The following is a 25,778-nucleotide window of genomic DNA, read 5'->3' as shown; positions in this document are numbered from 1 at the left end:
TGTTTTTGCAAGGTTTGTATACATATTCTTTTTCTGCTCAACTACTAGTACTTGAGCTTTATTAGGCTGTTTGATTGGTCTTGAGATTTGTATATCCTCAAATCTATATAGACCATTGCTAAGTCTGTGTTGGAGCAGGATCTTCTTGGATTCCTGGCATTTGACAGCACATAGGTAAGGCCAGAATTCAAAGAATACGCCATTATCTAGTGCAAATTTAGAGACACTTACAAGGTTCTTTGAGATAGCTGGTACATGAAGCAAATTCTGGAGTTTGAAAAACTTTTTGGATATAGATGCATGCATAATAGAACTCCTAATATTAGCAATACATATACCTTTACCATTACCTCCGAATACTTGTTCAGGTCCTTCATATGCCGAGCTGTTGATCAGGTTCATTTGGTCAAAGGTGATATGATGAGAAGCTCCTGAGTCCGGATACCACCCCTGGTTAGAGCTGTTGGAAGCAAGCAATGCTTGAGGAGGGCCTTGATTGGTGTGGCTGGAATTTCCTGGTTGTTGATGGAAGCCAACAGTGGGTGGAGAAGGGCTATTGTTGGAAGTTTGCAATTGAGGGTTTTGGTAATTCTGATTGAACCTATGGAAGCATTCACAAACTGTATGTCCAATCCTACCACACAGTTGACACTGAGGTCGATTTCCTTGCCACCGTGACCTGCCCCCTCTAAAGCTTCTTCCTCTTCCTCTTCTGCTGGATTGCCCTCTGCCATAGCTTCTATAGTTTTCATATGACTCTTCTTTTGAGTAATCACCTTTAGCTTTGCTTGCCCCTCGGTCTTTGTTAGCAAGATTGGCATGGATCATCGTTAGATCGGTTTTTCAGAATCTTTCATTTACTTCTTCTTAAGCAAGCAGTTGTGACTCAAATTCACTAATTGTCATGTGATCTAATCTAGAGTTAACCATGGTAATGAAAGCACTAAATTCTTCATCCAAACCTTGTAAAGCAACTTCAATGTGTTCTTCTTTTGACAGTGGAGTGCCGAGAGCAGCTAGGGAGTTGGTTACTTTATTGATCTTGGAAATATACTCGATTGCAGGTGTACCTTATTTCTTGATCATCTTGAGCTGAGGTTTTAGCATCCTGATCTTAGATCTGAGCCTGGCTGTGAAGTATTCTTCCAGTGCTGTCCATATTTCATGTGCATATTCGTGTTCAACAACTTTGCTTACAAAGGTTTCATTCATAGCAGAGAGCATCCAAGCAACTAAGCATTCATCACGCTGTTCCCACTCTTCGAATTCTTGCGATATCTTTCCTTCAATTATGTCTTGATCGGAGTTAAATTTTCTTGGAATCGATAGAGAAGTCACATGGCACTGAAGTCTGTTGGCTTTGATGCACGCTAATACTTGACGCTTCCATGCTTTGAAGTTATCTTCATCCAACTTGATTGTTGCTGGAAAATTAGCAATAGACGCCATTGTTGTTTATTGGAGTCGTGAAGCTTGATTTTCTTGGTTTTGCGAAGCGGAAGATGTTGAGTGTTCCATGGATCTTGAACCAGAAAGCTCTGATACCATGTGAGGTATCAGTAGCTTACTGTTGAGTGAGAATCACAGAGCAAGAGAAGCAAGGATAGAAGAAAGGAGTTGCATTGTAACAGAATTGAAAAGGATATATCAGAGTCAATGTGAGCTAGTTATTTATACAAGCTGAGTGAGGTGTAGAGTGTGTGAAAGTGTAACAGTAGGTTAGTTGAGAGTCTAACAACTGTAACTGATTCCAGCTGAGCTGGCACAAGTAGTTTCTAGAGAGTGACTACATTAACAGGGAGGTGAAAATCCAAGATATCTCCAACTTTGAAGACAAATCCTTCAGCTGGGTTAAGTTGTCTGGCCAGAATTTACGTACACATAATGAAGGATATTGGTCTTTAGACAATTTTCAAAGTTGTTTTGAATCACTCACATCCTTGTTGTCTAGACCAGACTGAGATGCTCAAACAACACATGGAGTTTAGGGTGGTTTAAGGTTTAGGGTTAGGGTTTAGGGTTTAAGGTTTAGGGTTTAGGGTTAAGGTTTAGGGTTTAGGGTTAGGATTTTAGGGTTTTAGGGTTTTAGGGATTTAGGGTTTAGTGTTTAGGGTTTAGGGTTTGGTGGTTCAGGGTTCATGGTTTAGAGTTTAGGGTTTAGGGTTCAGGGTTTAAGGGTTCAGTGTGTTTGCAACTTTCGGTTCGTCCAGTGTATTAATTTCGGTTCAGGGTTCAGGGTTCAAGGTTCAGGGTTTAGGGTTTAGGGTTTATGGTTTAGGGTTTCGGGTTTATGGTTAGGGTTTTAGGGGTTTAGGGTTTAGGACTTAGGGTTTAGGGGTTCATGGTTCATGGTTTAGAGTTTTGGGTTTAGGGTTCAGGGTTTAGGGGTTAAGTATGTTTGCAACTTTCGGTTCGCCCAATGTATTAATTTCGGTTCACTGTGTTCTTTTGATATTCGTAATGTATTGGTAAATACAGTGATTGCAATCACTGAGAACCTGGAATAAAACAGCAGCCAGACAGTTCCAACAGATATATAAATTAACATCTCAGATGAGTAATCCATCTTGAATCAAATATAAATATTAACATTAACATTTACATTAATATTGACATATATACATTTGAAGTAAGCATTTTTTGCTTTTTAAACAAGTTAAACAAAATATTGTTAATTACAACCAGTCAATCATATATATGCTATTTACTATCTAAATCCCCAGATGTGAATTTACTATCATAGTATATGCTATTAATTTCTTCCACTATATCTTTCTTTTCTTGACTCATATCCCTGTACACTGTTGCTATTGCCTTTGTTTGGCATCTGCAATAATGAGTTTTCTGCAAGTTTTGAAACAGAATATGAGAATATATTTATAATGCGGCTTCTCCTTCATTGTTGCCATTTTCTTGTTCTATTTTGCTGTAATGAAAAATTTTGGTCAATACTTCACTCAATACATCAACAAGCACAAGCATGTATATCTTAATCAAATCAATTAAAATGCCACAAGCCACCAAACCAAAAAACATTCATTTGGTGAACCAAAATCACAAAGGCCACCGAACCGAACAGTATTCATGTGGTTAATAAATGGTGATCAACTTTCAATCAACAAGAATAGTATTCCTCCATGCAAAAGATGTACTAAAGATAGTAACAACCAATTTCAAAATTCTAGTTAAACTATCCACACTAATAAGAACAAGCACGTATATCTTAATCAAATCAACATCTTCCAAAAGAAAAGTTTTTCAAATTTCATGAATTAGGTGTTCTTTCAAAATGACATTTGCAAATTGGCCTCTTTAAAAACTCTTACTGAAACTTGATATCTTTCTTTAAGTATCAAGGTTAACTACCATTCGTGCTGAAATCTATCCAATATAATGAGACAATGTTACAGTGGTATAGCTTATTAAAGTGAAAGAGTTGTCTCTAATGTCAATTGTCCTAAACAAAACTCATTTACATCAAGTCTCGAGATATTGTCAATTTTTCTACTGAAATTGCTGACAAGTGTAACTCATGCTTAAAAAAATTGTAGAAAGGGAGAAAGACAAAGTTATTCAAGAGCGATACATTTGGACAATACACTATTTGCTTCTCAAAGGGATCCAAACTGAAGATTCTTACTAGCATTATATAGGACAGCCTTAAGGAAACTCATTCATGCACCAAATCAAACATTATAAATAATGAAACAACCAGGAAATGATTTGCTGCACGCTATCACAAAAGGAACCCACCGAACCGAACAACATTCACTTGGTGAATCAAAATCACAAAAGCCACCGAACCGAACAAATCTCAAAGCCTAGTTACACTATCCACTGAATTGAATGAAAATAACAACAAATTTCATTCCAAGGCCTAATTATACTGTAAAAATGCATTCACAATAGTTCGATCTACTAAATGAAGCAAATCAATCCAGTAAACCTAAGATGCAACTAGGAGAAATGCGCGACATTGCAAGATTTCAAATGAACAGTAGTTTTCTCATACCTTTGGTAGTCTCTGTTGTAGTTTTCATTCGTTTCTAGTTGTTGCTTGCGAAATCTTCTCCCGATTCCTTTCCAGTAGTGGTTTTCGCAGAGAATGTGATTGAAGTTTTAGTGATGTTGAGAGAGATTCGAAGAGAATGAGTCGTTTCTTGTATTAGTTTCGTTTTGAAGATGTAATGTTTTTTCATGATGAAGTGCGAATAAAAAAGGAGGGGTTTCGTTCGTCTCTGACGCGTGAGTTCATTCACCATTTAATACGTTTGATTCTGATTAGATTTGGGTCAACTTAGTTATATGATTATATGGATGTGTAGCAGCCCAGATAGTTATATTTTAATCTTTTGAGCATTAAATTGATCGACAATAGCCATCCAAATTTGTGTTGCATGCCACGTGTATATGAGTAAGGCTACACACCACACCAGTGCATATTCATCATGAATTCCTCTTCGTATTTAAGATTCATTCATACAGCAATTTAATAATTAAAAAACAACAAATTGATATTTTGTATAATATAACTATATAAGCATCATCGCATCAATGAAATAAATCATTCATAATAAAATATATTTTTTATTTGTAATGTTTATAATTTTTTAAAAATACTTTTAACATTTAATTTTATTTAATTTTATCTTTAATATTTTTAATTTATTTTATTTTTAATATTTTTAATTTATTTATTTTATTTTTAATATTTTTAATTTGTATTAAAATTATTTTTAAAATTTTTTTACATAAAATTAATGTCCAAAAATGATTTTAATATAAATTAAAAACACTAAAAATAAAATTAAATGTAATTAAATATTTTTTTAAAAAATATTATAAATATTAGAGAAAAAAGCATATTTTATCAATCATAAAAAAAATATGATGACGCAACCCATTTACTTTCTCGTCAAAGATTGGCATTATGATATACGCTTTTTAATTTCTATATGGATGGAAGGGTGGTGTTGAACCACGTTATGGGAAGGATGGGTGCTGCACAAAGTTGTGGTGTCAGCTTACATAGAAATCGGACCGTGGGTGTTGGTGCAAGCAACTCGCACCGTGCGACATGCTGCTCCTGAAGAACACGGACCCTGCGACATGTGAGAGGTGTGCTGCTCCTGAAGAACACGGACCCAGCGACATGTGAGGGATGCATGCGCGGAACAAAGCGGACCCTGCGATATGTTGGAACCAACACGGATGGTCCGTTTTGTGGGCTCACTAGACACGCGTCGTGCAACCATAACTCCCCAACGCGGTGCCCTGATAACCAACATATGCATGTAGTGGGACTCTCACCATCCGATATCTCACTATCAGGCTTCACTCCCAACCTCCAAACTCCATTTTTCTTCTTCTTCATTCCTCTGGTAGTGGCTGTGTTTGTTGAAGAAATAAGGAAAATGCCGAAAAAATATAAAACCAAAGATGTTGATCGCCCTGAGCTTCATATTAGACACTATCTCAGCCATTCTGATTATGTAAGTTTATTTAATATTTTGTTAAATTTTTATAATTATACATATTGTTCTTACAATTTAATTGTTCTTATTGTTATTAGAATCTGAACTTAGAAATATACGTAGAACGGTTAGAACTATTTTTTAAATTTTTTTTAATTTTTTCCTGAAATTTTGTTATTATTTAATTTTTAAAATTATTATTGTTGTTGTCTGAATTTTTTATTATTCTTACATGGAATCAGAAAATATAATGTAGTTAGAAATTATTTATGTAAAAACAAACAAACAGGTTGTTTTTTTTTTAAATTGTTTAAATGTTTTTAATATATTTATTAGTGGGTGAGGTGAGAATTAGCACTAAGAAAATTAGTTATAAAATGTTATAATTGTTATAAAAATTAGTTATAAAATTAGTTATAAAATGTTATAACTGTTATAAATGAAGTTATAAAATGTTATAAAAATTAGTTATAAACTGGTGTATAAATAAAATTTTTTCACAGAACGTTAATTTTTTTATTTTGTTTAAATTTTTCTAGTTATAATTGTGGCTTGTTAGTGTTTGGAAGTGTTAGTATTTAAAAAATAAATTATAAAACGTAAACCGGATTATTAACAAAATTTTGTATGGAATGTTTTTTTTATTTTTTTAATTTTTTTTAGTTATAATTGTTAGAAAATTAAATATTATTGTAGTTGTCAGTAATTGAATGTGAGAATAAAAAATGAATGGTTACTATTAATTTTTAATAGATATTTAGTTTGATTTCGCTAATAATAATCATAATTGGTAGGAAATTAATTATTCATAATTGTTATTAGAATGTGAATTTCGAAATATAATGAGTAGTGTTAGTAGATACTTAAAAATACAAATTATAGTGTTATATGTTAGAAAAATTGGACTCTACTACGAATAAATAAATATCCAGCATGTCTAATGTTGTCGTATTTTTGTGAATTGATTAGGAATGTTTTTATGTATTAGTTGATGTTATTAATGGTTAGTTTTGAGGAATTTCAAGGATTAGTGAAATATTTCTTGTAAATATTTGTTTTACTTTGACTTAGTCAAATAATTTATGAATGTTCTGTGGCTTCAACTGTTATGTGTTGTTGAGTTAGTTGTGCAATTTTTGTTAATGATTTGTTCTTCTAATTAATTTCTTGTCGCCAAGTAGTGAGTTATAATAGGTTAATTAGTTGATTGACAAGTTGTTATCTTTTTTTGTAGAAATTAAGAATGTTGACGTGTAACCATCCACTTCCTCCTGATCGGTACGACGATAGGGTTGAGGAGTATTTACGAGTTACTGGGTTTTATCATGCATCGCAAATTGGTGTAGTACAGTGCCAGAAAGCACTTGTGAACGCTCTAATCGAACGGTGGCACCCAGATACACACACCTTCTACCTTCCCATTGGTGAATGTACCGTAACTCTTGAAGACGTGGCTTTAATTCTTGGTCTTCCGACGGATGGTCTTCCAGTAACGGGGATGGCAATGAGTAGTGTCGAAGCGCTACAGGCTGAGTGTTTGGATCAATTTGGAGTTGCACCGTCTAAGGACCAGTGCCGAGGTTGCTGTATAAAACTGTCGTGGCTTCGTGATCTGAAAGAAAATTTACAGTTGACTGATGAGATAAGTATGCATAGGTATGTGAAGTGCCACATTATGTTGCTTATCGGGACGATCTTGTTTGGGGATAAATCTGGGGTAGGTGTTCACTGGAAGTTTTTACCATTGCTACGTGATTTCGGGAGTATTGTTCAGTACAGCTGGGGATCAGCATGCTTAGCTCACCTCTACAGGGCACTATGCAGGGCATCACGCTTTAACTGTAAGGAAATCGATGGTCCACTGACACTTCTGCTCGGATGGGCTTGGATTAGACTGCCCTATCTATCGCCGCTTTCTAGGGAACCCCGTAGTTTTCCCCTAGCAAACAGGTAATATTATGTTGCAATGTATCTGTTTATTGATAATTAGAATTCAGTTGCACTAGTTAATTATATCATATTAGGTGGCGTAACTGGGAGCGTGGCGACCGCCGATATAGATATCTGACACTAAGTCACTTTAGGAAGGCCTTTGATGAACTTCAGGAAGGCCAGGTTAGTTTTCATTTAAAGATGTATAAATTTCAGATTTTCTATTTGAGCTAAGTATGACGAAGCATTTGTATTGTAACTGTGATGTGGGTTGTAATATGAGTTTCATTTTTTATTGGCAATTTGTGTGGTATGCTTACTCTGTTGATCGTGTGGATCCGAATATAATTCCTCCTGAAATATACATACAGTCGGTTGTTTGGAGCGCAACAGTGCCGTTGGTGTCATTCGAATGCATAGAGTGGCATGCTACCGATAGGATTAGGCAACAGTTCAGTTTAGTTCAGGGGGTACCTTCTCAGGAACAGAATCTGGACAAGGCGCACGGAGAAGTCCTGACTGGTCCTAAGAATCTTAACTGGGCCACGGCGCCGACTCATTCATGCTGGGTAATGATGTGGACAAACAGTTATAACCACGTTCTTTCTGAGGTTCCAATGCCCTCACAATATCCATTGCATACTTACATGGACTGGTACCGATCCAAATTTGGGGACCGATTGTATTTGTCGAACCTTGTTGTAGAAGAGAATGATGAGGGTAACCAGGATATGGATGAGGGTAATGAGGAGATGGATCAGGGTAATGAGGATATGGAAGAGGGTAGCGAGGAGGCGGATGATGACAATGAGGAACAGGAGCCGCTATCGCCGCCACCACCACCTCCCAATCCGATTCCACAAGATCAACCTCAATCCTCAGGCCAGTATGTACCTCAGACACAATTTACCACATCATATCCAATGCATCAACAATATTGGGGTATGCCACAGTTTGAAACAGGAGAAGGATGTTCCTTTAGCCAATTGCTTGGGTTCATGGCTGCAGATGCTGGACATTCAGAATATCGCAGTCAGCCTGATATCATGGCAGGTAGGTATTCGTTGGATGCGAGGCTTCCATGCCACACCTCATCGGTTGCTTCTGGAGGATTTGTGTCTGTTGACTCTAGTAGAAGTGAGGGTGGGCGCGGAGTTCTTAATAGTCAAAATCCTAACCGTGTTTCCATGGTACCTCTTGAAGAAGATGATAACACACTGGACGAAGACACCAATGCGTATCTAGTAGATGAACCGGATGACGAGGAGGATGCTGAGGAGGACGACATAGAGGAGTTCGACGCCGATGAGGAATCCCGTAATGATGGTAATATTATTGTGTATTTTGCTTTACATGTTCTAGTAGTGAATCATTTGGTGTTAATTATTCGTGTCTCCATCTGATTTGATTAAATGATATGTGGTATCTCTCTTGTCTCGATTACCTCAAACCATAATTATAATTGTTTTGATTAAATTGTATGCAGGTCATTGTGACACTCCGGATGACAAAGCCAAAGGTTACAATCTAAGGATTGATCCGCCACGCCGTAGCGCTAATCGCTACACTCCATCCGTGTTCAAAAAGGCCGCTAAAAAATGCAAGAACTTTGTGAAGGACGTGAAGTGGGCAATGAGAAAGTAGTTGTGGTGTATTCATATATATTTGTGTATTAATGATGTTTAGAATACTTTATATGCATTGGACAGTATGTATTAATGAAATGGACTGTGGTAACTTCAGTTTGTATGGTCATAATATTTTAGTTTTAATGAACTTATTTATGTATTAAGGTCCTGGACTATGTATCACTGTTTCAAAATTTTGAATATATAAATAGGAATGGCATATCAAATTAAGCCATTTCGACATTTGATATCATATTATATAATGATACAGGTGGAGAATAATACCATGGTTCTGAAAACCGAACCGGACCGGTCGGTTCAACCGGAAAAACCGGGAACCGGTCACCTAACCGATCCGGGTAAGGTCATAAACCGTTTGGCAAAAAATCGGTGAAAAAACCGGTCAAACCGGCGGTTAATCGGTGAACCGGAAGAACCGTCCGGTTTTTTAGCGATTTTTTGTTTGAAAACTAAACTAGTGAACGACGTCGTTTTGAAGGTGGAAAAAAAAAAGAACGAAAGGCCAAAAAGGCCCCAATCCCCACCCCACCCCTTTCTGTCTCTCTCTCTCGCAGTCTCACTCATACCCATCATGAAAACCCTAGTCTCACTCATACTCATACGTCGTTTTTTTTTTTTTTTGAGATAATGTACTTCATAAGAATATCTAAAAAATTTGAAAGAATATTTTTTATGGCTGAATATTTATTTTGTTAAATGTAATTTGAAGATTTATTTTGTTAAATGTAATTTATACTGTGTGATTTCTGTTTAAAATTTATTAAATTTAAATATTGAAAATTATATATTAATTTTTTATAATTTTATTTTATATTTAACTAAACCGGTTGAACCCCGGTTGGACCACGGTCAGACCACTGAACCGCTGAACCGGTCACCCTACCGGTTTATTGACCGGTTCGGTTTTCGCAACCTTGAATAATACTAGATTGTTGACATTTATATCGCTACATAGAGCAGGTCATGTTACATAAAATAATTTCTTAACAAAGGTGGACAACTCATGTCATATTAAGTAATGCTACATATGTCTTATCATATGAGAATGTGAATCTACTGAGTAGCTCCGCCGGCATTCGCACCACCGGACCGACGGCATCTGCTACGGCTGTGTCCCTCAGCTCCACAAAGCGTACATCGCCTAGGCCGACGTAACATGCGCGTGTCCATCTCATTCAAGAAGCGCGTCATTCTGGGTCGGCCTTTTGTAACTCGTCTCAGGAATGGATTTGGTATGAACCGAGGTCCATTGTAAGCAGGCCATGTAGTCGGATTACCTAATGGCCTAAACCTTGCTCGGTAAACACGTCGAACTTGGTCCATCTTATACACGTCATGCACATACAGTTGCCAGTCCAGTCGCTGGTTGGCACAACATGCGAACACATGTCGACAGGGAACTCTATCCACCTGGAACTCACCACAGTCACATCGAAGGCCGCGTAGGTCGACTGCAAACTCAAGTCCACTGGGCATCTCACGCACCTCAAATACCTCATTCTGCCGGTCAAAGCAACTAACCTGTATGTTTCCTGACGCAAGTTGGTTTGCATGCAACTTAGAGGTGACCACTTCAGAGAACACATGCCCAGCATTAATCCGGGCTTCCGCCTCCGCCCTCTTTCGTGTGAACAACTCGTTAAGCCTGTAAAATGTTGCCTTCACAAGGGCAGTGACTGGTAGATTGCGAGCACCCTTCAATACTGAGTTGATGCATTCCACTAGATTCATCGTCATATGACCCCATCGATACCCACCATCAAAAGCCAACGCGTACTGTTCGCGAGGGATTCGATTTAACCAGTTCGTGTAGGCCTCGCCCCGTTCTCGTAAACGTTCGTAGCGAACTTCATACTCCCGCACCGTCCTCGAATATCCTATATGATAAAAAGAGACAAACAAACACAAAGAGATAATAAACACACTGATTGAACGTAAATATTTTTATTAAATTAATTAGCTTTGCTGAGCGTTACCTAAATTGACGACCAGTTTCTGCAAGTACGGGGCCTTGAATTTCCTCAGAAAATTCGATTCTATATGTCTGATGCAAAACATATGGAAAGCTCTTGGAGGTGACCAAGCACCATTACTCCGTTCCACAGCGGCATTTATGGATTCATGGCGGTCGGATATCAGTCCCACACCATCCCGGGTTACAACATGCTGACGAAGATTACTAAGGAAAAAGTACCATGCATCAGAAGTCTCTCCCTCCACAATAGCAAATGCAATTGGGACGATATTGTTGTTGCCATCTTGTGAAACTGCCACTAGTAGACAACCCTTGTACTTTCCATATAAGTGTGTTCCATCCACCTGGACAACTGGCTTACAATGTCTGAATGCTCTAATGCAGGGGTAATAACTCCAAAAGACTCGATGCAATACCCGAATGTCAGCCACCAGGTCATCACCTTGATATGCAGGCATAGTCTCAAAATGAACAACAGCTGACGGCTCCTTATGACACATGGCCCCAAACCATATAGGCAAAGCTTCATACGATGCTTCCCAGCCTCCAAATATTTTTTCCACTGCCTTTTGCTTAGCCAACCATGCTTTCCGATAACTAACGGTGTAGTTGAACTTCGATTGCACCTCTGCTATAACCGATTTTACCTTTAAGGAGGGGTCAGCCTCAACCAACGGCTTTATTGCTTCTGCAATTGTATGTGAATCCAACTTCGAGTGATCCTGAGAAATTGTTGCTCTGGTGCATGTGTGACTGCCATTATACCTCCTTATAACCCAACAGTACTTCCGGCTGATCATGCTAACCCGGATAAGCCAATCACACCCTGACCCATACTGTGTACACTTAGCATAAAATGTTAACGGCTCAAATTCATATACCCGGTAGTCTACGCTTCTTCGTATGGTATACTCTTTTATCGCCTTAATAACAGCTTCCCTTGAAGTGAATTCCATCCCCACAGCAAATTCACCATCTGCGACAAACGGAATTTCTGCCACAAGGACAGCCACACAAAACATATTTAAAACACAAATATTGTAACATTGAAATTGAACATAACCAATTTGTTACTGCATCAACTATGACATAACACCCATTTATTTCTATTTAACTACTTGAATTATTTACAATGACTGCGAATTTATCTTCCACTAAATTACTAACAGGTATTAATTTCTATTTAACTACCTCACTGGTTTACTATATTACTAATAAATACTGATTTATATTAATCTACTTTACTAACTTAGTTATAAATACGAATATATATATTTACTAAAGTTTTCTAACTTAACACATAAATCATAACTTGCTATTTGACTGATTTACTGATTACCTATATAATTTCTAATTTATATCTAACTAATTCAGTCACATGCTAGTTGCTCCAACTTTCAACATAAATTACTAAAAAATTCTATCACATTTTATAAATATAGACAACTACGTACCTGCACTGGTATAATCCGGAAATTCCGGAACATGCATGGCTTCTAAATCCAAAACTCGCATAAATGATGGCTCCTCAAACGACACTTCGTTTGCCAATGCATTTGCCACATCTGACACATCCGGAGCCATAGGTCCGTCACCTTGATCTTCATCTCCATCTGGACCAACAACTTCGTAGTTGCTTTCGAACTCTTCCTCGCTGTCGCTATTGTAATCTTCCCGTAGAATATTCCGGTCGGCTTCAGATTGTTCGAACTCAACATACAACTCGATGAACGCGAGTTTACTCCGATTTTCAATATACATTGAAAACATCTCTTGCATGCTCGCCTCGTCCGTTACATATTTGGTTTGAAACTGGACGAATCCACCAAACACTTGTATCGGGTATCTATATAGAATGCAGGCTACTCTTCTTGCCCTCTCAGAGTGAATCTTTTCACAGATCACACCTTTGAGCTCTTCAAATGAGATTGTGAAAGGAATCACAACATCTAACGGATTTTCACAAACAAATGTTACTCCCTCAGATGTTTGTAATAAAATCTGCCCAAAATAATACACCTTCAATAAAACTCTGTCACTCATTACTTCTAATCACATAAAAAAAAATTTTTTGAGAAATGGATCTGTAACTGTTATGGAAGTAAAGAAGAAACAGAGAACCCAAAGCCAGAGAGAAAAGAACCGTTGAAGAAGAAGAAGACGCGAGTAATAACTCACCAGCATTCAGACACTTTTGTTTAGAGTCCCCAACAAGTCGGACCCTCCGATAAGCTATACTACATTCAAAAAATTATTCAAAAACCCTAATCGTACCCTCCGATTTCCTTTGAAGAAGTAAAAAAAAAAAATAAATCCCCCCCTCAACTCGGACGGTCCGAGTTCAGTTTTAGCTCCTTCAAGATTTCATCTTCTTCAACTCGGACCCAACGAGTTGTTGGTCCAAAGAAGAAAAAAACCATGTCGCAGGGTCCGATTTCTGGCCCCTGACACCTGCAAAAAAGCTGCCCCACAGATTGGTATGGAACCCCAGCTACCCATATCCGAGAATGACACCAAACCTCCTTCCATATCAATAAAATTGAGCCTTATGATATACATTTGTTTCCTAAATTGCATCACACATTTTATTTATTTAATCTCATTGAAAATTGCATTAAATATTTAGTAGTAACCAAATCCTAAAAAAAATTGAGGATGCTAGAGACAGCTTAGATTAGAATATTAGATATATATATATTTTTCAGTGGATCCCACCATTTCACAAAGACGGCTGAGGTGAGAGCAGCAATTGATTTATTTCACACACTTTAACTAATTTATTTATTTTTTAAAATTAAGATTATTTTCCCCGCAGCTTATATTATTCTAAAACCTAAGCCGAAAAATATGAAAACAAATTTATTTACTAATTCATTAGTCTATTAAATTTAATTTTAATATATTCACTGCATACAAAAATTTTGTGCATGCATTTAGTTATACAATATTATATTAATAAAATAATTCAATATCATTAAATAGTCAACTAAAATAAGAATATAATTAAATAATAAAATTATTATTTTTATAAAAAATTAATCATTAATTCAAATATTATATATTATGTATAAATATATATTATTTAATTTATTTTTAATATATATTTTATATTTTAATATATTTTATATAAATAATTAGTAGTTAATTTTTTGTATATATCTAATATAATTAATTAAATAATTATGTTTTTTATGTATTTTTATTTAAAAAATTAAAGATTAATTTGTCTAAAATTTAAATTTTATTTAAATAAATTTTAAATTAATAATTATATATCAAATTTGAATTTTTGACATTTGTTTAAGAAGATTATCATACAAAAAAAAATGCTCAATCAACATAGTAGAACCAAAGGAAGTAGTGACCCTGCAAGAAAGAAAAGACTTAAAACCGACCAAACATCATTGAAATTCAATGATAAACAAAACAACAGAAACAAACAACATTAACAATAACATAATAACATAGGAAAGTTTTCAAGTATGGTGTTTTAGTAATTTATAATTGTTAATCTTAATTATATATATTATATATACTTTTTTATAATTAAGATCAACGGTTAAAAATCACTGAAACACTAGTATATCAGTACACTTGAAATTTTTTTAATAACATAGGAAAATTTTTACGTGTTACAATCGCTTTACTGATATATTGGTATGACAAGTACTGTTAGATAGCCAATTAAAAAGTTGTTGTGTATAATATTGTGTAAAGACAAAACAGATCATGAAATAACACTCAATGGACGGCTAAAGGTAATCCTCAAAAAAAGCTTATTTAATGAGGTAGCTGAATTAGAATTAGCTGGTGGTGGCTCTTGGCTAATGGGCTTTATTCGTATGGCCGTTTTTTTTTTTTTTTGAACTAACTTACTTCCTTTAATTAATGGTTGAGAATTTTTAGCCCAAACTGTATGATGGGTTTGAAAAAGAAAAAACATGTGAAATAAAAAAGTTATAACTAATCAGATTTATAATTAACCTAAAAAAAAAGTAATCAGATTTGTACTGTATTGGGTATAAGATATTTTCCACCGTTATGGAGGATTGGAAGGTTAGGAAAGTGTGAGGAAGAAGAAGGTGTAATTTTGGTGCCCCTGGGATGTTCGTTAAAGGAACGCAATGTTGAGAAGCATCATACTTTGCTGAGTTCTTGCATCTTCCCAACGAAAAGAGCCGATTTGAAGATATTCCAGCAGTTGACTCCTCTCCCCGGCGACCTTCTCTCCCGTGGCTCACTCCTTGCATTGTCGTCTCCCTCCACTATTGAAGCAGCAAGGTTCGCATCTGGTAGGGTCTTGGATTCATTCAAGGAGTGTCGTAGGCTTATGTGCATCGGGATTGGGGAGGCAAGTTCCACTAGGAGGGAGTGTAGTTGCTGTTAGTGTTTTCTTTTTAAATCGTATTTGTCTTTTGGGTGTGATTCCGGGTCGGGTCGGTCTTCGGCGACCCTGCCGAATGCCTTAATAAAAAAAACTATGTTTTTCAAAGAATATGATTGTTGGAGCAATAGTAGATGAGCTTACAAAGAGGAGGGAGGGGGTTTACCGACGTGGTGGCTTTTGGGGTTTTCCATTTCTATGTTTGTGTCCTTTGAATGGGTTCATCGAGTGGATGTAGTCAGGTATTAAACGGTTCCTGGCGTGGTGGGTGCAGTGCTGGGCAGACGAAGTTGGTGGGATAAATACTCAGTGCCACTAAGTGCGTTGCATTTAAAGCAATAGGTGAGTTTCACTTTAAAATCTGTAAAGTAAATGTTGTTAGCCTGGTGAAATGAGAGAAAAAGTGAACGACACATTAAGTATACCCAATTGTGCTAATTGTTGTAATGATTTCAATTTATTCAGAGAGGATGGGGTCCTGCAACGGTGTTGTAGAGGGAACGTGCCAATGGAATGTGAGGAGCAGGGATGATTGGGTTCAACACAGCGGTGTATGTTTAGATGAGCAGGTACGTTCTTATTAGTGTTTGAAAGTACGCTTTAATCTCTGAACGTGACATGGTTGGTGATATATGCTGTGGTTTAAATGTTAGCCTTGAAGGAAAAAATGGGTCAACAACTTTGTAGTCAGATTTATAGGAGTGTTCACGGAAGGAAAAATTAGTAAAAATATGCCTTTTAACATAATGTGTTGTTATAGTTATCAATTTAGATGGTAATACTAGTTCTGATGATGCAGCAGTTGTGTGAGATGCATTTGTTGAAAATTTGATGTGTATAGTAAATCAAGGTTGGGAGCAGTGTTGTTAATGAATCGAATCAGTTGTTATTGGCAGGTTTAACATTAAATTTTGACGTGTTTGTAACATTTGGTGAATGTGGTTAGTCTTTTCAGGTGTTGTGAACCATACGAGTGCAATGAATTTAATCTTTTGTGATATGCGTTGTTTTTTATTTGGCTTGAATAAAGGGTATTCATGGTTCAGTTTTTTCATAAACGGGACTGAAATTGCGTAAACCATGTTGAATGGTTTAGAAACTGAACTAAACTGCTTTTTCACATAGGAATTGGTTTTAAATCAGTTTATCATGTAGTGCATAATTTAAACTAGTTCATAAAAATAAAACATGTCTTAACTTATTAAAGTAGTATAAACTGGTTTATATGCTACACCTAATTTTTAACATACCCGAAATTAATTTTAACCTTTTTTCCATTTTTTCGTCCACCTCTCTGTCGCCCATTTTGTTGTTGTCCACCTCTGTCCTCCCTCTACCCCTCTTTTGACCTTTCTTCTTTGTCTCTCTATCATCATTTATGTTTTCTTTAATACAAGTTAAATAAGTTCTTTCAGTGTAATAATTCAATAATAGATTTTAACTCCACAATTTTAAATGTTGCTAGCTAATTAGTAATAGAAAATAATAAATTTAGTTACCGACAAGTATGTCTCAATGTATATGAACTACTAAAAAGATAAACAAAAATTGAAAGCCAGTCTAAATTTTTATTCTTAAATCTTTTGATGAAGCATATTATATATAAAGAGTCGGTATTTTAGAAAGATTTAATGAGTATTCATTAATTACAAAGATTCAATGAGTACTCATTAATTAGATCTTTTAACTAGTATTTGTTAATGAGTACTTATAAATTTAAAAGATTTACTGTAATTTTCTTTTATCCTTTAGCAGTTTATATATATTGAGGAACCTAATAGGTAATTTTCTTTTAACATAATGTGTTGTTATAGTTGTCAATTTAGATGATAATCTTAGTTCCTAATGATGCAGCAGCTGTGTGAGATGCATTTATTGAAAATTGTATTGAAAATTTTATGTGTAAAGTAAATCAGAGTTGGGAGTAGTGTTGCTAATGAGTCGAAGCAACTGTTATTGGCGGGTTTAACATTAAATTTTGGCTTCAAGTGTTTCTAACGTTTGGTGAATTTGGTTAGTCTTTTATGGTGTTGTGAACCATAGCAATGCAATGAATTTAATCTTTTGTGATTTGCGTTGTTTTTTATTTGGCTTGAATAAGGGGTGTTCATAGTTTTTTTTTTTCATAAACTGATGCACATACCATGTTAAAAGGTTTAGAAATTGAACTAAACTGCTTGTTGACATAGAAATTGATTTTAAATCAGTTTATCATGTAGTGCAACAATTTAAACTAGTTCATAAAACTAAAACTATTAAAGTAGTCTAAAGTGGTTTATTTGCTACAACTAATTTTTAATATATCCAAAATTAATTCTAGACTTTCTCCCATTTCTGGTCCACCTCTCTGTCGCTCCCTTTCTCTCTCTCCACCTTTTTCTTGACCTCTCTTCTTTATCTTTTCTATCATCATTTATGTTTTCTTGAATATAAGTTAAATAAGGTTTTTTAGTCGAATAATTCTATAATAAATTTTAACTCCACACTTTTAAATGTTGCTAGGTAATTAATAATAAAAAATAATAAAGAGTACTCATTAATTAAATCTTTTAACTAATATCATTAATGAGTATCCATAAATTAAAAAGATTTATTGAAATTTTCTTTTATCCTTTAGTAGTTTACGTATATTGAGGAATACTAAAAGGTCAGGATAATTATTATTGTTTGTCCTTAATTAGCTAGCAATATTTAAACATGCAGACTTAAAAAATATTATTGGATTATAAGATCAGAAGAATTTTTGTAACTTATATTTTTTTATGATTATAAGTCCCATTCTATTGAACACCCAATGTTTCAGGCTAAGTCAAATTAGAAAAATTCGATTAATGGAATTTGCTGAACGTTATAGAAATGGAATGAATTAGCAATGATCTATTTTGGCTTATCAAAGCCGTAAAACGAAGCAACTAGCTTCGAATTATGTCACCGTACACTTTATTAGTAAATCGAATTAAGTTACTTATATTTATCAATGCATCATAGAATGGCTGTAAATCAAATTTGTTTGCTTCAATTTACATAATTATAAACCAAAACGAGACAGGCATGTAAGCTTTTTATATGTAGAACATTGATGTAATATTAGAAGCAGTTTATGCTATTCGTGTGAATTATCCTTACATATATATTAAAATCTATTATGACCTGAGACATGAAATTAAAGCACAGACTATGGCACCTGTATATCACGTCATAATCATTTTACGCTACCAACAATCGGAAAAATGCTTAGTTTTTATATTACTATAGTGAAATTAGATACCAGTTTTGTTGGGTTTAAACCGAATTAGACCATAAAAACTAGTTTTCAACAAACTGGTTTTTATTCAAAAAGTGTAGTTTCAGTTTACTGATTTTGTTTAAAAATTCTGGTTTATTTAAAGCAGTTTTTGTTCAGTTTTGCTAAACTAATTTTCTTGACCACCCCTAGCCCCGATGATGAATAATGGATTTCATTAATTATACAGGAAGCATTATATGACATGGGAATTGAAGCGGAGGAATACTTTGGTGACTATGAAAGTAAGGATGATGGGTTCGATTCGGATGAAGGAGTGTGGCCAGATGATGTCCTTCGAATGGAATTTAACACTCTAGATGAAGCCAGATCCTTTTATAATAACTATAGCCGATTAAAGGGGTTTTCTACAAGGCAAGGGAGGAAGGTAACAAATAGTGCAGGGGATATTGTGCGATACACATTTGTGTGCAATAGGCAAGGGTATCGAGAGAAGAAATGGTTAGAGATGGCTAATCGAAACGGGAGCACAAGACTGTGACTCGTTGTGGTTGCCTTGCCGAGATGAGGATAAAGAGAAAAGATGGGAGTGGCAAATGGTACGTGTCTCAGTTTGTGGATGATCATAATCATGAACTCGCATCTGGCAAGTTCGTCGATTACTTGAGGTCGCACAGGCGGATATCTGAAGTAGAGATTGCACAAATGACTAGCTTGAGGGAGGTTGGTATCATTATTCCTAAAATATATGAATCCTTCGTGGCACAGGCTGTGTAAGGTCCCACATCGGTTGGGGAGGAGAACGAAGCATGCCTTATAAGGGTGTGGATACCTCTCCCTAGCATGATGCGTTTTGACGAGTGAGTGTGGGGGGCTTCGGCTAGCATCCCTATCGTCAAAGATAAAACCGTGAGGCCTTGTGTGCCAAAGCGGACAATATCGTGCTATCGGGTGGTCTGGGCTGTTACAGATAGTATCAGAGCCAGAACCCGGATCGATGTGCCAGCGAGGGCGTTGGACTCCCTTAGGGGGGTGGATTGCAAGGTCCCACATCGGTTGGGGAGGAGAACGAAGCATGCCTTATAAGGGTGTGGATACCTCTCCCTAGCATGACGCGTTTTGACGAGTGAGTGTGGGGGGCTTCGGCTAGCATCCCTATCGTCAAAGATAAAACCGTGAGGCCTTGTGTGCCAAAGCGGATAATATCGTGCTAGCGGGTGGTCTAGGCTGTTACAGATGGTATCAGAGTCAGAACCCGGATCGATGTGCCAGCGAGGGCGTTGGATTCCCTTAGGGGGTGGATTGTAAGGTCCCACATCGGTTGGAGAGGAGAACGAAGCATGCCTTATAAGGGTGTGGATACCTCTCCCTAGCATGACGCGTTTTGACGAGTGAGTGTGGGGGGCTTCGGCTAGCATCCCTATCGTCAAAGACAAAACCGTGAGGCCTTGTGTGCCAAAGCGGACAATATCGTGCTAGCGGGTGGTCTGGGCTGTTACAGATGGTATCAGAGCCAGAACCCAGATCGATGTGCCAGCGAGGGCGCTGGACTCCCTTAGGGGGTGGATTGTAAGGTCCCACATCGGTTGGGGAGGAGAACGAAGCATGCCTTATAAGGGTGTGGATACCTCTCCCTAGCGTGACGCATTTTGACGAGTGAGTATTGGGAGGCTTCGGCTAGCATCCCTATCGTCAAAGACAAAACCGTGAGGCCTTGTGTGCCAAAGCGGACAATATCGTGCTAGCGGATGGTCTGGGCTGTTACAGAAATGTAATACCCGGTCTAATCGAAATTAATTAAATAATAAGTTAAATAGGAGCGAAAATGGTTGGAAGATTTGGCAATTGGAATTTGATAATTTAAATATGATATTTGGATTCAGTGAATTTTTCCGAGTCAGAAAACATAGTTTTCTGCGTAAAAGCGCGCAGTGAAATTTTGACCGGCAGTACCGGTTGAGATCTGTCTGGTACTACAGCTGAGGAAATTGATTATGAGTAAATAAGATTAAGAAATGGAGAATTATAATTAGGGAAGGTAGAAATATTTAAAGTGCGATTTAGAGCGCTAATCTTAAAGGTTTTGGCCCAAAATTGGGCCAACGGACAAAAATAAGTGAACCGGGCCTAAGTGGGCACAAGACCCAACATATATAAACATTAGTTATGAGCATTTCAGCTCATTTTACCCTAAAAGGAAGGGTTGGGGCGCTGATTTGGAAAGAGAGAAGAGAAGAGAGAAAACCTAACTCTCTTTGATCTTTAAACCACCATAACTTGAGCTACGGAGCTCCGATTGACGAGCCATTTTCGGCCACGCGTCGCTCTTCTCATACTCTACAATTCTATCTAAGTTTTGTGGTGAGTATTCCATTCATCTCTGCCTAGTTTTCGAATTTCCCTACTGTTACACGTTTTTGGGTAGTTAGTGTTGAAATCTTGTAATTTTGGGTGTTTAGGGATACTCCAACATGTGTTCTAAGCGGGTTCTATCCCTACTTCATATGGGCTGAGGTAAGAAGTGCTCAAACCCTTGTGATTTGTCATTTTTATGAGCCCTAGGTTGATGTATGTATGTGATATTGGTTATGTTAGTGTATTTGGTGATGTTGGTGCACAATTGGGAGATTGGTATTGCTTGAGGAGCTTTGGTGAGGCTTGGAGCTAAGGTTGGTGAAGACTTCCAAAGAAGAGGCTCAATTGGTTTGGCTACAAGAGGTACGGTTTAAGTTTTATTTAAGTACCATGTGGTGTGATGAGAATTCCTAGGCTAGATGCCCCTATGATTAAGTTTGAATTGTGTGGCCTTGTATGCTTGGTGTATTGAAAATTTGATGTATTGGGTAATGAGTATTGATTTGTGGATTATGCATTTAAATTGTGAAATTGGGCCGGAGGCCGTGAATTTTGGGCCGGAGGCCGGAAAAAAGTAAGGAAGGTAAGTTTACGTGTGCATTGTATGATGACACAAGTGATTGGATAAATTTCAGATAATGAATATATGAATGATTGGGTTGGTTATTGAATAATAAGGTTTTAGGAGTTGAAGTGTGGAATTTGGTAATTTTGGGTGAAATTATGTAGATGAGGTATGTTTGGTTTTGGTTGAGATATATTATGTGGTCATATATGTGATTATGATTATTGATGCCTTGATGGCATGATGATGCATGAGAGATATGTATGTTGTGATATATGCTTGAGGAATGATTAAGGTTGATTTGTGGGTGAAGCCACGTGATAGTGAGTATGATATTGATTATGTATAATGATAGTTGATTAGAAATAGTATTGTTGGAAATTGGGATGAGGAAGGATGTATGACATGTTAATGTGTTTGTAATTTAGCCATTTGTTTGAAATGGGTAAAAAAAATGGTTATATGGTGGTTTTGTAAATTGTGGAAAGGTGTTAATGTATGAGTTGAGGAGGCTTGATGTTGATTTTGGTATATTTTGATTGATTTCAAAAAGGGAAGAAATTGGCATGTTTTGGTTGATTTTGAAAAGAGTTGAAAATGGCTTGTTTTGAAAATGGCACTTTGTGGTTTTGTGTGAAAACATGGTTTTTGGGCATACTTAGACGGGACATAACTTGGACTGTGGATTTCCGTTTTGTGCCAAACTTGTTTAAAAGTGGAACTGGATCCGGGATGTCCATGCCGTTCGAAGAACGGGCGAAAAACGATTTAAAATGAGGAAGTTATGTCCGCCGGAAGATTGGGGGTTGAATCTGTGAATTCTGCAGCTTTTAACTTAGAAAATTTTTAGCAAAATGACCCTCCGCGCGTAGGCGCACTTGGCGCGTACGCGCCATTCTTCAAGAAGGCACCATCCACGCGTGCGCATGATGTGCGCGGACGCGTCGATGCGCTGCACCAATTGCCCAGCCATTTTCCCGAGAGTTGTGCCAGAGTTGTGCCAGTTTTGTGCCTGGGCGCAAGTGCACCCACGCGTACGCGTGGCTGACGCGTACGCGTGGCTGACGCGTACGCGTCGTTTGGCAAATTTTCAATCCACGCGTCCGCGTGCATGACTCATACCGTCGATGAGTTTTGTGGCCATCTACGCGTGCGCGTGGAGTACGCGTACGCGTGACCCTGTTTTCATGCCAAAGTTGATTTTTGAGTTTTAAAAGCTAAATCTCATACTTCTAAGCCTCCGATCTCACCCCTTATGTATTAAATTATTATAATAAGCCTAGCAATGAGAAAGGAGCTAGGGGATGTGGTAACTTGCGAGTGAAGTAAGGGAAAAAGTTATGATCAATGATGATCAAAGATGATTATATGAGATATGGGGGATGACGGTGGAAGTACTGTGTATGCCATGAGACGAAGGGCTATACTTATTGATAAATGGCCGGTTCTTGATTGAACCATGAGCCGGATGGCTGAGTTATTGCCGGGTTACGGCAAAGCCATTATTATTTATGGCTGAGTATAAATGCATATATGATTAATGAATGAATGTGTTAAATGGATAATAATGAAAGATGTTGAAATGTGATGTGTGACCCCAGGTAGTAGGCAGTGGCGTTGTCCACTTGCTCCGGGTATGAGACGGGAAAGGATGTTTATGATAAATGAGTTTAATTATGGAGTTTTGAATAAATGTGTATTTATGATACCTGGGTAGTAGTAAGGGTTGTGGTTCGTCCCACTTGCTCCAGGTCAGAGATTGTGATGCCTGGGTAGTAGCGGCAGTAGTGGTGGATCCACTCGCTTCTGTAATAGCCCAGACCACCTGCTAGCACGATATTGTCCGCTTTGGCACACAAGGCCTCACGGTTTTGTCTTTGACGATAGGGATGCTAGCCGAAGCCCCCTACACTCACTCGTCAAAACGCGTCATGCTAGGGAGAGGTATCCACACCCTTATAAGGCATGCTTCGTTCTCCTCCCAAACCGATGTGGGACCTTACAATCCACCCCCCTAAGGGAGTCCAGCGCCCTCGCTGGCACATCGATCCGGGTTCTGGCTCTGATACCATCTGTAACAGTCCAGACCACCCGCTAGCACGATATTGTCCGCTTTGGCACACAAGGCCTCACGATTTTGTCTTTGACGATAGGGATGCTAGCCGAAGCCTCCCACACTCACTCGTCAAAACGCGTCATGCTAGGGAGAGGTATCCACACCCTTATAAGGCATGCTTCGTTCTCCTCCCCAACCGATGTGGGACCTTACAATCCACCCCCCCTAAGGGAGTCCAGCGCCCTCGCTGGCACATCGATCCGGGTTCTGGCTCTGATACCATCTGTAACAGCTCAGACCACCCGCTAGCACGATATTGTCCGCTTTGGCACACAATGCCTCACGGTTTTGTCTTTGACGATAGGGATGCTAGCCGAAGCCCCCCCACACTCACTTGTCAAAACGCGTCATGCTAGGGAGAGGTATCCACACCCTTATAAGGCATGCTTCGTTCTCCTCCCCAACCGATGTGGGACCTTACAGGCTGGGGGTTTTAACCTTGTGACGTTCACGAAGCAAGACATGTATAATGAGGTAAGGCGACAAAGAGGAATGCAAAATGGAGATGTAAGCGCTGCAATTCGATACTTGGAATGTGTTTCCCGTGTAGACAACAGAATGTTTTGGAGGTACAAGATTGGGTCGGAAAACAATCTTTGTGACCTATTTTGGAGTGACGGGCGCAGTTAGTTTGACTATGCAATATTCGCAGATGTTCTTGCCTTCGATGCTACTTACGGTCGAAACAAGTACAATTTGCCTATTGTTGTGTTCTCGGGAGTTAACCACCACAACCAAACATGTGTCTTCGAATGTGCAATGGTCTCGTGCAAAACGCAAGAGTCCTACATTTGGGTTCTGCAGTAGTTTTTGGAATGCATGGAAGGAAAGGCCCTTATGGCAGTCATCACATATGAAGATACCTCGATGCGAAATGCTATACGTCATGTATTTCCTGAAACCCATCACAGGCTATGTGCTTGGCATTTACTTCCTAATGCAACCTCCAATATATGTGACTCATGATTCATCCAGCTATTTAGACACTGCATGCTTGCAGACATGGAGGTTGACGAGTTCGAGGTGCAATGGGAGGCGATGCTGGATGAGTGTAGGGTTTGTGAAGTCGAATGGGTAAAGGATTTGTACCGCAAAAACTGCATGGGCGACAGCATACATCAGAGGCCAATTTTTCACAGGCATAAGGACAACGTCCCGTTGTGAATCTCTACATGCCAAGTTCGGCAGGTTTGTGGAGAGTAGATATGGGGTCCTTGAATTTGTCACAAACTTCCAAAGATGCATTGATTTCTTGCGAGACAATGAGGACGAGCTTGAGTTTCGTTCATGGTATGGAACTCCAGTCTTGCAAACTGAGTTTGTTGAGCTTGAGAAGGACAGGTGGACAAAGTACACACGGGAGATGTTTTGGAGATTTTGTGAAGCTCTTAAAAGGTGCGTTCGAATTCACATATGTAAATGCAATGAAAATGCTGAGGGTGAAGTATATGTTGTTCAAAAATATCGCAGGCCGAAAAAGAAGTGGGAGGTTTCGAGGCAAAATGTTGGTAATAAATTCAGCTGCACCTGCCTGAGAATAGAATCATTCGAACTGCCCTGTGTCCACATACTAGTTGTGTTGGTGCGCTTGGATTATACTATCATTCCCACTACGCTTGTGCTCCACAGATGGTCGAAGACAGCAAAGTTGCACTATGGCTTAAATTGCACTGGAAATGAAACACATGAGCAAACAACAACATATAGGTCCCGGCTGGAAGCTTTTGCTCAGCTATGCACATGACTAGGCTAGGTCGCATGCATGAGCGATAAGGACTTCAAGTACTACTCACATAAGGTACTAACTAACACAATATGCCTGGAAATTAAGAATGGCCTTAGGCCCCCGGAACACATTGGAGTAACGGCAGAGGAACAACGAGTGAAGGACCCCATCAGCGTGAGGACAAAGGGTACCAATCGACTCAGCCAGGCATCCGCATCGACCGGGAAAAAATGGCGCAAGTGTAGCAACTGTGGCCGACTCAGTCATCGAAGGACCCGTTGTCCAAATCGAGCAGGTTAGGAGGGTGGCCATCCGTGTCTGGGCGTGAATAAGAGAGTTTGAGGCACACAGTTAAAGA

At 38.0% G+C, this 25,778-nt stretch overlaps 2 protein-coding genes across 2 annotated transcripts; one reads left to right on the top strand and one right to left on the bottom strand.

Annotated features, from left to right (window-relative positions):
• Nucleotides 1-10,108: 10,108 nt before the first annotated feature.
• Nucleotides 10,109-13,073, bottom strand: LOC107646712 (uncharacterized). The gene is made up of 3 exons (XM_088489262.1): nucleotides 12,485-13,073; nucleotides 11,032-12,024; nucleotides 10,109-10,932 (listed from the first exon to the last, which is right to left on the bottom strand). Exons 1-3 carry the CDS (start codon nucleotides 13,071-13,073, stop codon nucleotides 10,109-10,111), a joined length of 2,406 nt encoding a protein of 801 aa, XP_088345388.1.
• Nucleotides 13,074-19,222: 6,149 nt separating this feature from the next.
• Nucleotides 19,223-25,438, top strand: LOC107646711 (protein FAR1-RELATED SEQUENCE 5-like). Its single transcript, XM_016350878.1, has 5 exons — nucleotides 19,223-19,381; nucleotides 24,118-24,229; nucleotides 24,347-24,489; nucleotides 24,670-24,768; nucleotides 24,875-25,438. The coding sequence occupies exons 1-5, from the start codon at nucleotides 19,223-19,225 to the stop codon at nucleotides 25,436-25,438; spliced, it is 1,077 nt and encodes a 358-aa protein (XP_016206364.1).
• The last annotated feature ends 340 nt before the right edge of the window (nucleotides 25,439-25,778 follow it).

The sequence above is a fragment of the Arachis ipaensis genome, chromosome B6 (assembly GCF_059453495.1).
Source record: "Arachis ipaensis isolate K30076 ecotype BB chromosome B6, ASM5945349v1, whole genome shotgun sequence".
Classification (NCBI taxonomy): domain Eukaryota; kingdom Viridiplantae; phylum Streptophyta; class Magnoliopsida; order Fabales; family Fabaceae; genus Arachis; species Arachis ipaensis.
This window is presented reverse-complemented; position numbering and strand designations above follow the sequence as displayed.

Coding starts and splice junctions, on each gene's coding strand:
- LOC107646711 (XM_016350878.1), top strand. CDS start 19,223: ATGAGGATAAAGAGAAAAGATGGGAGTGGCAAATGGTACGTGTCTCAG. Junction 24,230..24,346: donor TGCAATTCGATACTTGGAAT/GTGTTTCCCGTG, acceptor CAATATTCGCAG/ATGTTCTTGCCTTCGATGCT. Junction 24,490..24,669: donor CGCAAGAGTCCTACATTTGG/GTTCTGCAGTAG, acceptor TGATTCATCCAG/CTATTTAGACACTGCATGCT.
- LOC107646712 (XM_088489262.1), bottom strand. CDS start 13,073: ATGAGTGACAGAGTTTTATTGAAGGTGTATTATTTTGGGCAGATTTTA. Junction 12,025..12,484: donor TCCGGATTATACCAGTGCAG/GTACGTAGTTGT, acceptor TCCTTGTGGCAG/AAATTCCGTTTGTCGCAGAT. Junction 10,933..11,031: donor GAAACTGGTCGTCAATTTAG/GTAACGCTCAGC, acceptor TTTATCATATAG/GATATTCGAGGACGGTGCGG.